General features: G+C 40.6%; 1 protein-coding gene across 1 annotated transcript in view; it reads right to left on the reverse strand.

Annotated features, from left to right (window-relative positions):
- The window catches only part of MYRIP (myosin VIIA and Rab interacting protein), a 97,932-nt gene extending 84,798 nt beyond the window's left edge, over nt 1–13,134 (reverse strand). Inside the window, exon 1 of the mRNA XM_009705594.1 lies at nt 12,917–13,134. Within this exon, the coding sequence (XP_009703896.1) occupies nt 12,917–13,134 (218 nt within the window). The remainder of the gene's footprint in view (nt 1–12,916) is intronic.
- Between the last annotated feature and the right edge of the window lie 1,442 nt (nt 13,135–14,576).

Below are 14,576 nucleotides of genomic sequence, written 5' to 3' on the forward strand. Positions count from 1 at the left end.
TATAATGTAATTAGCTTCTAGGTACAAAAGGGGTACAATGATCAGAAAAAGATTTATTAGCATCACCTATTAAAATACACAGTAAGAAATGAAAATACTAATCAGTGGTAGGAAGTGTGTTCCTGTTAAGTTAGCTAATTACATGGTTGTCAGGAGATGGGCAGGTAAGGTCTGAAGCATACTGTAAACTGGCTTGTAAGACCTGTAAACTGGTTTATAATTTACTGTTACTCTTATGACTATCTGATGCATCTCCATCTGTTGTTCATTACTTTGATAAAGTTGAACTCCTTTAAATAAAGTGTGTTGTGCTGAGGATTTGCCTTACATTAAGTATTCTGAAAAAAAAAAACCAAAGTTGTTCCACAATTTCTAAGGACGAGGCTAAAGAACAACATGCTTTTCCAATATTTGAAAACATCTATCTTGTGATCTTTTCTTTGAGATGCTCCGCTCTTGTAGGCGGCAGAGGACAACTTCTGAAACAGACACGGGAAAGTTTGTGCAACTCCATGAAAAACACAAAATTTGGCAAAAGTACATGATTTTGACAAATCACAGTGAAGTTTACAGAGACTTAGCAGAGCAGTGTGACTTTGCTCACATACTCTATATCAAAAAAAATCTGCTCACTAAATGCTCGCTGAAGCACCCATTCTTGCAAAGGCAGAAGAGCCTGAATCATATGCTGTTGAGAGATTTCTGAGAAACAAACTGACCAAGCACCCCGATTTCCTCTCACACTGCCTCCCAAAGGGCAACCACCTGCTACTCCTCTTGCCTCCAGCACCAAAGACGTGCAAGGTTTGCTGAAACATGCTGACCGTGCTAAAGATGCACGTAGGTCTTAGCCTATTAGCACATGGGGAAGACTGGGTTTGGTTTGTTTTTTTCTTTGCAGAAGGAATACAGAAGCTGTGACTCCTGCGCTGAAATGTAAGCTGTGCCTCCAGGGTAATTTTTGGCTTATTGACCACTTTACTCCCAGGTTCTGAAACAAATGAAGCAAGTGCTTCAGTCTCTAGATAGTCCTTTTTTCAGTCCTGCAGTGGGATCACAATAAGGCAGATACGCTGTGCACAAACCAGTAGGAAATGACAGATTGAAAAAAATTTATAATGCACATGTCCAAGTTATGCCTTCACAGTCGTCTTAATCATTGCAATACATGCCTTTCACATGCTCACCACTGCAGCTTAAATGCTCTTTGAATATCTTTGCATGTCACTGAGATACTCAGAGAATTGGATCATCTTTAACCAAGATCTGTGATTTTCTTTTTGTAGCTCTCAAGTTTCTACAGAATGTTAAAAATGTTTTCAAGAAACTGAAAAACAAAAAAGACAACTAGATCACTACCGATGCAACGACTAAATCTACTGTATTAGCTGATAAAACATAATGTCGGTAAAAATATCCAAGACCACTACAATCGACCTGAACTGTATCTTTTCTCAACAACAACCAACTCTTAGATGTCAAGGTAAAGCTAGCGAAAGGGAAAACAGAAAGTGAAATGTTACCATGGAAATGTTTGACACCAAAGACAAATGGAAGGTCTCTAGGAAAATGGCTCAAGTTTTAAATAGCAGGTATCCAGGGTAAGCACAAAAGCATAAAGCAAGCAGTCACTCTGGAGAGTACGTGTTACATTTTTCTTTGCATACAGCTGCTTGCCCATTCATTTGCCTTGAGTTTTCTCAGTACCTGGACTACTACTTGCAAGTTGGAATTCTTAGCATTTTTACTGGGAAAGGAACTGCCAAAATTATCTCAAAAAATGTAGGATATTTTTACCCTTGTTACAATTTCAACACTTGCTTTTAATTTTTAAGCCCATTTCAATCTAGCATTGCAGTCCAGAGTCTGTAGCAGTAAACTTACGTAAAAAAAAACCCAAAAATCTGAATTAATTTATTTTAGACCCATGGCAATATCCCATGACGCTGCGGGTTATTTAATTATTAGGTATAAATAAATCCCAACAGTAAGGATAATGGTAGAATCATTTTACTTTCTGCAGACTCTCAGAGGCAGTAACTGCTACATTTATTCTGAGGGCAGTGTTCAGATTGGAGATGAATCTGTAGAAGCATCTGGAGACAATTATTCAGCAAGAATTAAAAGCAGAACAGACCTGTGAGATTTGTGTCTGAGCGGAGGAAGCCTTTCTGCTCTGGAAACGACACTCTGCCAGTGCAGAGGCTCTGAAGATTTGCTGTATGCGTTTTGGTACCACACAACATGTTACTTCATCTAGGAAGATGGTGCAGTAGCGAAAGCTAGCCATTTTAAATGAGGAAGGGAAAGGATTTTGCACTCATCTTACATATATGACAAATAGGGAAAAAAGCCAAGCAACCAATATGTTGCTATTCTGACGGGATTAGGAAAAGTCACATCAAAGAGAAGCAATAAAGCTACTTAGCACCTGGTTCCCCACTCCAGCTCTCGTTAGATTTGCCAGAATCTTTGCTACCACAGGGAAAAGACGTTTTTAGCTAGAGGAAATCTTCACAAAAGCATGGTAGGGCAGTTATGGTTTCTGGCTTGGTTTAACAGAAACTTGCCACTACTGAGGAAATTCTAACTAACACAGAGTCCCAGTTAAAAGCATTCTCTTAAGAAACTTTCCCATCAGATACTGGTTTTTTTCTTTGCAAAATATAAATAACAGAATTTGGAAGGTTCCTTCTATACTGCTTAAATAACAATTTCCTCAGCACAATGACTGAGATCTTACAAATGAAGGGTATAATTCAGTTTGCTAGATGCCGATTTTATTTTCTATAGGTTATAACAATGGAAGTTGTAACATGTAGGACAAAACACTTACGATATATGTTAGCTCACTGTATTTCTACAATCCCTTCTAAAAGGAAATGATCTACAGAATCTCAATTCTCCCTTATATTAAGCTCTTATTCCTGCCCCTGGTCCCCCAGATGCATCTTCTTTGTAAACTTCATCTGCTAGTCCCGGAGAAAGGACAGGAGGTGCTGCTGTTTGTGTTACTGCACCCATAGCTGATTCCGTGAACACGATTTGTTACGATTTAAGAAATCCCATCACAATGGACAAGGTTACTTGTGAAAAATCTCATTAGAAGAGAATTTTTAGAGCTTATTATATCAGTTGTCCAATTTCAACCAAATCAGACAGCCTCAGACACAAGTCGTAACCAGCCTGTTAATTAGAATGTATGATAAATCCCAATCTATGTGATTAACTAGGAGAAGCACCATTTTTAGATTTTTGTCTCACTATTAAAAAAATTATTAAAACCATGAAATCTAGTATCTAAAGACAGCTACTATGGAGGAGGTGTTTCCCTTCACTAAATGCAAGGCTTTATTTTTGTTTTCGTTTTTCTTCTGATCAAGATTTCCCATCTGCTATGTTATCAACGAAGAGAATTTGCCAGAGAGCTCTCCTCAGATTTCACTTGACAACCACTTGGACAGGAAAGGCCGCTTTTCCCACAAGTGTCTCAGGTTCAATTGCACTGCCTTCACCATAGAAAAAAACCACACCACTGCAGTAGCAGCACTAATGACCAACTTCTAAAAATCTACGGGCTTTTTTTGATCTGATGGCAGGAATCCCAGCTTTGTGTCCCCACCATCCCGCTGCTTCCCCATGTTATAGCGCACAGGGAAGCAAATTCTGAGCCATCTTGATGCTTTTCTGGCTGTGGACCTACCTGTGGGATCACCCCACCCTCCAGCACAACAGGGTGACTTATGCTTTTCTGCCTGGAGAGCCCTTCCTCAAACTCACATTCTGGCCGAGAACAGGCAAGCTGCAGAGCACACATGGACACACAGTAAGGCCAACAGAGAAACGTGGACTGGTGATACCCTACTTCTGATAGATGAGATGAGACCCTGGACTGATCCTTACAGAGGATTCAGAAAGCGAAAAACTTTAGAATGTCTCACCGAGTTAACTGGATTGCCTATCTGTTGTTCCTTATTATGAAACAGTAAGATAATCAGAGCCTGGAGCCTTCCAAAACCCTGATTTCCCACATGGACCCTGTCACATCCATATTTTTTTATTAAGATGCTCCAGGTCTGTATGACCTCAAGCAAAAAAAAATAAAATAATAATGAAAAAAAATTATACAAAGCTCACATCAACACACTTTATCAAGGTAAGGATGATGTCTTTCTCATAATGGAACAAAAAACGGAAAGGCAGAGTGACCTTCTCAACACCAGATGGTGAGCAAGTTATGAGTAGGAAGCAGAATCCAGGTCTGCCTCCTACTTCCTCACCTGATTTCTGTCACCTACAGAGTAATAAAAAAATTTACTTCCTCTACGTACTATAAAAAACCCCCTATCTAAAAGCCCTTATATATACCTGTTACATAAGACATGGAGAGGCATGAAGGAACACTCTAAGTAGCAGGATCCATGCATTAATTTTCTACCTTTAAATACACATAAAAGCTATGTTTTGATTTGAAGTTCTTCTACCCTTCATAAACCATCCAAAGACATTTGAAATGCACAGAATCAGCATCAGCAATCATCTAGGAAAATGTAAGTGTCCAAATAATTTTGGAAGCCATGACAATGCCTTTATAACCTAAATGAAAACTGCGCAAATATCAGACAGTTCACGAGATTCAGCACAATTCAGAAGCCATTGCCTGGCTTTGTCAATGAAATTGCATACATTTGCTTTCTATTTTAAAAAGTAATTCTGACAACTAATACTTTTCAGCTTAAGCAATGCTGGGAGAGCAACTTTTTAATGTGCCTTTTTAAAACTGGAGCAGTATGTTTGAACTGAGAGAAGCAGCATCGGTGTGTGACCAGTGTTAACAATGCCCATGCAAAGGCTAAACAGCATACTGGAAGGCACCCAGTTATACAAAGTGAGAGAGTTCAGAAGCGGTGCCGATCTGTATTTGCTTTCTGGCAGCACCCATTAGCTGTATTGCACCTGAGATTCGAGCAGAATTTAGAGGTGGTCCTTCCCTGAGAAGCTCTGCACTTAAACATAAAGGAATTGCCATCAGCATCTATTCTATTTCACCAAAAAGGAACTGGGGCATGCAAATTTTAACACAGCTGCCCTTACACAGACATGATCTGAAGGAAAGCTGGGAGCTAAGTCATGACTTTCAGAATTTCAAGGCAGTAATTTCCTTACATTACTCTCTAATATCAGTATCAGTAACTGGTGCATCTGAGCAAATGCAGCTGTGGGATAGACACTGCCAAACTGTCAAGAGTTGACATACATGCTCATTTAACACAATGCTCAGTATCCCTTTGAAAGTCAGCAGATTTAAATAAAGCACTCAAAAGAGCATGGAGGGCTGAGTCCTGGCTATCTCAGATCAAAGAGGATTTCTGTCCTGAAACTCCTTCCTTAATTTTTTTCACTTCTAGATTACTCTAGATGCTATTGCTGTAGCTAGTCCATGCTGATCTCCCAAGAAATTTACCTAAATTGCAGAGAGTGTATGGCTGGAGGAGGCTCTGGGGGGTCAAACTGCTGCCCAAAGCCACCTTGCGGGAGGAGGTAGGGAAGGAAGCACCAGACTCTCCTTGGCAGTGCCCAGGGAACGACAAGAGGCTGTGGATGCAAGTGAGGACATGGGAAATCCTGGTTAGATACATCGAAACACTTTTTCACCATGAAGGTGGTCAAACACTGGGACAGGGGCCCCGAAAGATTTGCATCCTCGAAGACCTTCAAAACCTGACTGGAAAAGTCCCTGAGTAACCCACTCCCCCTGGTCCTGCTCAGAGAAGGGGACCGGGCTGGAGACCTCCAGAGGCCATTTCCAGCCTGAACTATTCCGTGACCTCCCTGCCAGAGACCACCCTAAGGAGCAGGCGCACATGTAAACGCAGCTGTGTCCCACACCTGCCAACAGCCTCCAAGAGGGTTCAGCTGCCAGCAGTGCTGCCTTTGCCAGCCCGGCCCCACCGGCTGTGAACGGCCTCGGGCCTCCCTGGTCCCCAGAGAGGTGCCCACTGCCCTGGGGCCCAGCTGCCACAGCCCCTGGCGTGTGAGGGGCAATAAATGGTGTAATTCTTCCGGATGTGGGGTTTTTTTTTTTTTTTAAATCTATTCAAGCAACAGGCATACTGTAAAGTCATAGCTATCTAGATATAGAGCTGGAGGTCTGGTTTTGCTAGGACCAATTACATTAAGCACTGGAATACAGTCACGTATGGTGCATGTGAGGCGGGTATCTGTCAAACACTTTGCAAATGATCTACTGGAAGTGTTGTTCAACATCCTGAACGTTACCCTTCAGTGTTACCAATCCTTTATGCAGATAGGTGCTGCTTAATTGCCAGTTGGGAATTACGGCGACGCATTACATGACTAATTTTTCAAACTATAATCATGCTATTTCCTCCACCCTCCTCTTCCTCCTTTTCCTGTCAATCTCTTTTCACTCTGTTTTGTTGCTGTTTCTCTTGCCAGAACCACCTCCTTTGGTAGCAACTAGAAAACTTTGAAAGTGGAAAACAGGGTATTTAAATGTACTGCATGGAATGGACTCAGAGAACTACGCTTTCCCAGGTCTCAAAACCAATGCTCTCTACTGAAATTATGTAAGACTGATTCAAAAGTTGGTGTTTCCCAAGAATATTCAATCTCTAATTATCATTTCCCTCATGAGAAAAATAACAACTATTGCCACACTATGTTTAGGAGTAACAGAGACACTTGTTAAGTGTGTTTTCTGTGTGAGTGGTCTAGTTTCTATAATCGGAGAAACAGTTTCAGGGTGCAATGCTGATACAGACACCTTCTAAAATATTAACCTCAAATTCCCTTACCTCCAGTAGCCCTTTGATCCTAGAAGCAAAACATTAAACATTCTTCTGACATAGGTCATGGAGCCTACAGCTGAAAGGCACCAGCTGCAGTGTGGTTTTTTTGTTTGTTTGTTTTGGTTTGGTTTTGTTTGTTTGTTTTTTTAAAACATAACACAGAATTACTTCCCCCCCAAAATCCAATGGCTTAGGAATTCTGAAGCACAGGAGACAAATACATTCAAAATGCAGTTCACAGCAGGCACTTCTTCACAGTACAACACTGTGCAGTTCCCTGCCTGCCTGTCCCCCTCCGGACAATTTCCAAAAGCATTTTTCATCAGAAGTGTGCACTGCCATCACAGACAGAGGCCTGGCTACTGGTGAGTTTGCAGGATTGGGACAAGTTGTCATAAAGATATTCCTTGCCTCTAACAGATATTAATTCACTTCTTATCTTGCCAGAGATTGAAAGTGCTTTTGACAATTGCAACTATCTGAGATACAGAGAACCCAAGATGTCCCCTAGGTTGCAAAGCCCTGCAAACACATCAGCGAGACAAAATTACAGCTGTGATCACTGATGCAATTTCTACCATCCTTTACATGATTTCCTCTATCGCACAAGCATTCATTCAACTTTCCATACGCCAGGCACTATTCTACAAGCCATCACTGACCACCAGGAAAAAACATGAATACAAAGCAAATCTGTCATTAGCAAATTGAAGACAATGCAAACCAAGATATCTTCATTACCCTATTAACCTCATATACAACCTCAGTGCATGACAGATGACAGAAAATAGTATTTCTTAATTAAATCAACAGACTGTTTCATTCACCACTAATTATCTCTTAGGAGCTTCATGGAAAGAGAAGGAAGGCTCTCTCAAGCTCGGCCCCGGAGAAGCACCCCTCAGTCTTCACATCAATGGACAGAAACAGAGACGAAACCTAAAAGAACCAGTATGGACATCTGACACCCACATATTGCCAAGAGGCATCTCTCACTGAATTACAACAACAAGCTTTACAGTATATTAAATTTCAAATCAAAACGATCAGGGCACGCAGTATTACAGACCCAGCAGCAAAGGCCACTTTATTACCCTACAAAAATTGCTTCCCCAAAGGGAAAGTGTTCCGCCGAGGAAGCCAGACCACCATATTTGTAAATTTGAGCCCTCTAATTAGATATTGCCATCTCTTGTTTGGCCACCATGAACCCTACATCTTCCCTGACTGTCACCAACCCAATGCAGGGGCTGTGATGGACCACAGCCCTCCAAGCCTGTTCCTGCAACAGTAGTCAGTGACAGGGTGCGGAGCACGTGAAGTCCCAGTTACAGAATTAATGCATGGGAAATTCTTCCCTAAACTCTGCTCGATACTTAAGATTTCCTATCTCAGCTACTGTAAGTGGTGATGTTCTCACTTGCCACTTAAGTGCCCACAGTTGAAGAATCCCGTGTATTTTTTATTAGCTTTCAATTTGTCACCTCCACTGAAAGTCCCTCAGCTTCTGCAAAACTGAAAGGTTAAATAAGTCCAATCTACAATTTGTATGCTGCTTATTACATGGAAAAACTGTGTTACATCCTTCCATGTTCCCCTCTTCCCAGTTCAGCAGTCTCAATATTTTTGCACACTATTTACATAATATTTATTCCTACTAGGGAAAATGTTTGATAACTTCTTTTTCTATGACTTGCTGAAGGTAGGTGGGGCCAAACACAGGCAAGCATTTACATATTAACATTGAAAATAAAGCTGTGATATTCTGTCCTCATTCATTCCCTACAGGAATCCAAGCACTTGGTTTTCTGTGCTACTGCAACACATAAAGCAAAGGTTTTAACCATGCTGATTGCAGCAAAACTTCTATAATAACAGTACATTAATAATACTTACCACTTTACAGCCATAGCATTTAACTTTTCAACCACTGACCTCCAAGAGCTCAGCATCATTAAATCCATTCTGCACATGGGGAAACCTGAGACATGGAAACTTCCCCAAGGTCACTTGACAATCAGCTGAACAGCTAAAACTGGAATCCAGGGCTCCTAAAACACAGATTAATCCTCCAGGCGCTCAGCCACACACTCACTTCCGAGGCTACTTAAAGCTAGAAAGATTGCCTAATTAGCACTTGTATTTAGCTGTTTTAATAGACCTCTCTTTCCTACTCTCCTCTTCAATTCCATTTTTAGATACTTTTCTGAAAGCTGAGTGCAGCATTGCAGTCTGCTCTAAGTTATGCAAGTATAGCTTTATTCTGTCTAACTGCACAGCGTATACTTCAGAAATAATTAGACAGATCAGGGTAGCAAAAAATCCAGCAGAGATCAACCTGCCAAAACAACCAGTTTGCACATTTCTCTCTTGTCCTCCAGCTAGGGAACAACTGAATAAACCAAAGACTGTTGCTGGCTCTTCTGCAGAGTCCAAGCTATTGTCCTTGGTCTTCATGGCTACTGTAAGCAAAAGGACATGGTGTCTGCGATCTGCTGTGATGCTAAAGCATTGTAAGGAGAAGGAGATTAAAAAACAGGACACAAAACAGAGAAATGGTGAGAAGAGGAGGAGGAAGAAAATTGGAACAGAGCAGTAGGCATTTTTGGAAGGAATTGCATCAATTTCTACAAGTACATACAGCTGAGGAAAATTATTTTCACGGCTATTTACTTAAAATTAGTAAATCCCTTAAGTACAATATGAATGGGATCATTCAGAGGACTTTTTAAAAAGCAGAACAAGGCCCCTGTGGGTCCAGTGAAGCCAACATGCACGTGGCAGAGCTGAAACTTTACCTTTTCTGCTATGCCACACAGCAAGTGAATGTTCCTATGCAATTCTATCTCAGAAGGAAAAACACATTTCCTGGCATTTACATGACAAAGTCACAGCTTCCAAGTTCTGTAGAAGTTCTCTCTAATGTCAGACAAGGACCTCAGACAGCAGAAATATGCAGCTCTTACAAAAGTATACACAAAGATCTGAGCTGTGGCTGCGGCAGACTACCTAAAAGGTATTTCAGCTGCCTTTTACCAGATGGTTTAGCCTGCTTGAAAGCAAAACAAGATTGCTAAGCAGCATTGTATCTTCATTAGCTTTCCACAACTAAGTCCTGAAATCAACTGTTTTGTTACAGCCGAATGCATCAACAAACAAATACAAGGTTCAGTTATTAACTAGAAGTACTTCTTTTCCTGAAGTACCATCCCAAGGTTTTGCCAAATTTTGGTGTTTTTTTTTTTTTTTTCCCCCCATAAAGACTGTAAAGAGTTTTACACTAAAACTTGCATCAGCTAAGCAGAAGAGATGCATCCTTTGGCACGCTAAAATCACATCTACCGTCAACTTTACCATGTTTCCACAAAAATACACTCAGTTCTGCTGACATTAAAGCACATCACAGTGAATGGGCCCTCCAAACAAAACCATCAGATATCTAAAGATTTTATTTAGGACTGTTCCTGGGGCTAGCGAAGCTCCAGTCTATTTGAAGGATGTTCTGTCTGCCCACTGAGCCTAGATTTTTATATTGTTGCAATTTTCATGTTATCAGAAGCATCGCTCCATTTTTACATTAGCGTTAATCCCAATACATGCTAGTCGAGACAAATGTACTAGGCACTGCAGGTAGACTAGACCTCAACAAATTTTGTTCAAGTCTCACTGTAATGTATGTTAAAAAAAATCTAACGCATGTCTAATTAATCTAATTCTAACTAATTTTCAAGTTCTAGTAAGATAATTACATTTGCTACTGATACAAATTGTTAGAGTCTAGTCAGAATCCTACCTTTCAACTGGGCACCACAATAAACTCAAAAGAAAATATAAAGAACATTCAAAAATAACTGGATTGAGAGTCTATGAAGATAAACTATATTATCTTGCTTTCTTTCTTTTAAAGCAGCAGTCAAATTTGGAGTATGAAAACTAAGAAAAAGAGCAGTTCTCTTAAACATTCAAATAAATCTGTGCTACAAACAACCAGTGCGACAATTTTTGGGACCCATTTTGAGCCACTCGGAATACTACTTTGACTGCTTGGAGTCTGAGCGTATGCAGCATGGCTGTGTTGCCGTTAGTTAACATAATTAAGGTAAGCAGGAGTGCTGCCTGGGTCTATATCTCTTAATAAGTCATTGGTAAAGGACCATCAACAACAAAGCACCTCTTATGAAGCCAAACAATGTCTTACTGCAGACCAGGTGATGCCCCCTTGCTCACAGCCGGGCTCAAGGGAGCTAAGCTAGAGGCCACAAGGTGATGAACTCATCATCAGAGCGAAGGGTTTGAGAAAAAGTGAGAGAATCACAAAGCAGATAGATGTGAAGGCATGAAAAGATGAGGTGACTGTGCTCCCACTTATACAACAGGCATAGAAATCTTTTGATACGCAGACGGTGAGACCAGAAGGGATTTTTAAGTTGCACAGTCCAATCAATAAACCAGATCATAAAATTATTAGCAGTGGTGTTAGTTAATTTATTCACTGAAAAATAACTCAAGCTGTGTCTCAGGTCTCATAAATAAATAAAATGTTTATAACTGAGTTGCAGGTGGATGACTCTGAGGGCTGCACAGGATTGTGGGAAAAGCACTGACTTCAAGGGTCAGAAACAGCATTTTTATAATACAGCTACAGATTTTTCCTCTAAAATTAAAGTCTTCTGAGATTTTTTTTTGTGGAGTCAGCAAAAACTATTTTAAGTGCAGTTAATCAGCATCCACAAACCTGGCTGCCTGCTCTGCTGCCCATATGGGTGAACTCAGGCGAAGCGGAAGAAAGAGGTGTAATATGAAACAGTCGAATGACTAAAGCAGAAAAAAGCACCGGCTCCACAGATCTTTGTGCTACTGGAAAAGACACCCCTGTCATTCTTCTGCCTCCTCACTGGGGGAAAGGGGGCTGTGTAGGTTTTCCAAGGTAAAAGGCGGAGAAGGAGCAGGTGCCCTGGAGAATACAACCTCCTTCAGGTTCAAAGGCTGGCATTTGGAAACATGTCATCATTTATCTGGGATCCCCATGATTTTAAGGCCCTGTGTCAAAGGGCATACACTTCATTCACAGATCCTACGTGAAACCTTAAATTTCAGGTGGGTGTTGATGGGAAATAAGTGGGAGCAATGAGTCTTTGGTGAGCACTGGAGTATCATACAGGATTGGAAAGGGACTCGGCTCTTGTCTTCATCCTGTGGTCTCCACCAAAGGGAGAGACAAAGAATAAACAGCCATCTCTGTCAAATCTGCTCAGCTGCTTTAGTCACCAATGCTCAAAATTAAACTATGAGGAATTGAGTTATTTCATTCACCCTTCTTGTCTCAGTAAAAAGGCCTTGGTCAGTGATACGTCACCACAGCTACGGCTGCTTTTGGAACCTGGCCTGCAATGCAGACAAGAAGGATTATCACAGTCACCATCCAAAGAACGGCCCCTTTGCTGCTGTCATGTGTTTGCTTGAATTTGCTCTGTTTTTCTGGTGCTCTCTTTAAATGTTGTGGCCCTGTTAGCCTCAAAAGGGTGAGACAGCAAATCCCTGATACCCTCTGCAAATAGAAGCCTGGCAGTTTATTCTTAACAGCCGTTAAGAATTATAACAGGTTGCACTGCTATTTTCTCTGGTCATTTGCCAAAGTAAGCCCAAAGCATCCCCACCAATAAGCTGGCATTTAAGAAAAGCACTCCAAAACACAGTCACAGCTGGACGATCTATTCACCAATATTATTCCTTCAACTCCCCACCCACCAGTGGGATTTGCTGCAAAATGATTAACTGCCTTACCACCATCTGCGCTCAGGTTCCATTAGTAACCCAGGCATTTCAGGAGATTCCAGCCCTGCTCAAGCTAAGTCTAATTACTGCTTGCTGATTCATCAGACAAGCTAAGCAAGCCTGGAAAATGCAACAGGTAACCAAGCACTCTCGGAACAAATTAACATCTACAAAAAACAGGCACATCACACCTCAGGAACAAATCAACTCCTACATAAACAGGCACTTCATGTCCTGTCCTGCCAGTGTTAACTACTGACAAGTAACAAGGAAGAGCTCAGGTCAGGCCACAGCTGCATTATACAGGTTGCTGAACAGTAGGCCTTTACCTTGCTTGCTGGCAGACGCTGCAAATCCAAGCCTTCTCCTTCTTCTGGTAAGAACTGCAGCTCTTGCAGATGTTGTACTTGCAGTCTTGGCACTGTCGCTTGCTGTTGATAAGAAATGTGAAAGGGGAACAGCAGCGAATACAGCAGTGCTCGTTGAACTTCTGCTGCTTGGAAAGGATGCTGCACTTGTTACCCTCTTCATCTAACTTCTGCTTCATTTCACTGGAACGAAAAGCAAAAGAACAAAAATATAAACAAAATTTCAATGGCAAATCTCCCCTTTGCCTTTCTCCTCTTTCCATGTCTTCATGTTATACTTTTCAAATAACTTTTGCAGGTGTGAAATAAATGTCAGACATGCATATTCTAAATCCAGAATTGGGAAGCAAAAACTCCTGTATTCCCTGGAGTGACCTGTGGCTGATCCATTTAAACTCTCTGAGTCATGAGCCAGGGCAAACAATCTCCCTTCACTCAGCTCCAGCCAGACAACCCTCAGCAGAGCCAGGCTGCTGCTCCAGGTACTCCAGGTGTGCAAAGCCATAGTGTCATTTGAGAATTCAGAACACGTTACCAATCAAAAATTAGTCTATGAAAGTCAAAAGCCTTGGTGCACAGTAATAAAAAAAACCCTACCGATCAACAGTTTTGAAAACAAAAGTGCTACGTTTGCTTTGTTCTGACCCATGGGGTCATATTATTCATAATAGCTCCAATTTGCCAAGGAAGCTTGATTGCATACTTCATTTCAGAGAGATTTGGGTGTTTTATTAGTTAGGACCAATACTAAGCCAACTGCCAACTGTTTGTGAAAGTATTTGCAGACACCCTAAAGTTTTCTGTATTCCAGCAAAAGAGGTCATTTATCAAAAAAAAAAAAAGTGTCTGTGGTATTCAGCAATTTGCTCGCTCTCATTTTACAGTGCTTTTGATATTTTACAAATTAGGCAATATGTTCCACGATAAGAGTAATAAAAACCATCCAGAACGAACAGTTGTGTAAGTAGACAAGTCTGCAAACTCATCACACAGTTTCTGGCATGTACAACTAGGATATACATTAAGAGGAAAAAAAAATCAGGATTCATGAAAAACATGTTAAATAAAAGCTTAGAGAACGGTGTGCACATACACATATTTATTCTTTTCATTTCTCAGAATTAGCAGTGGCTACCTTACTATTTCCAATTGCTGATAAGAACCACTTATAAGATGACAGTAAAACAAAAGTCTAAACAAAATTTAAAGGTACCACAAGAGATAGACTAAGTTGCAGGAAGACAGACTCATGATACGCTGACTTTAATTAATGTTTAAATATTTTGCTACAGGAAAAAAAGACTATACTTATTGTATACTTATTCAGGAACTCAACCAATATCATCTATAAGCACCATTATAAGCCAAGCCTAGAACATTTAAAAGACTTGCATTACTGGGCTATACATCTTCTTTTTTACCATTTCTGCCTCAGATTCATAACTCAAAATAAAAACAGCCTATTTTACAAAAGTCTGACAGGTCAATTGTAAACCTCAAGTCTAAAAGGCAATTAAGGCAGTGATCTAAAGCATATAATTTTTGAACTTGCACATGTATCATATTTAACCATATTCCCAATACACACCTTTTATAAATTTAAAACTTCAAAATAATGTAT

The sequence above is a fragment of the Cariama cristata genome, unplaced genomic scaffold, assembly GCF_000690535.1.
Source record: "Cariama cristata isolate BGI_N322 unplaced genomic scaffold, ASM69053v1 scaffold5978, whole genome shotgun sequence".
NCBI lineage: Eukaryota > Metazoa > Chordata > Aves > Cariamiformes > Cariamidae > Cariama > Cariama cristata.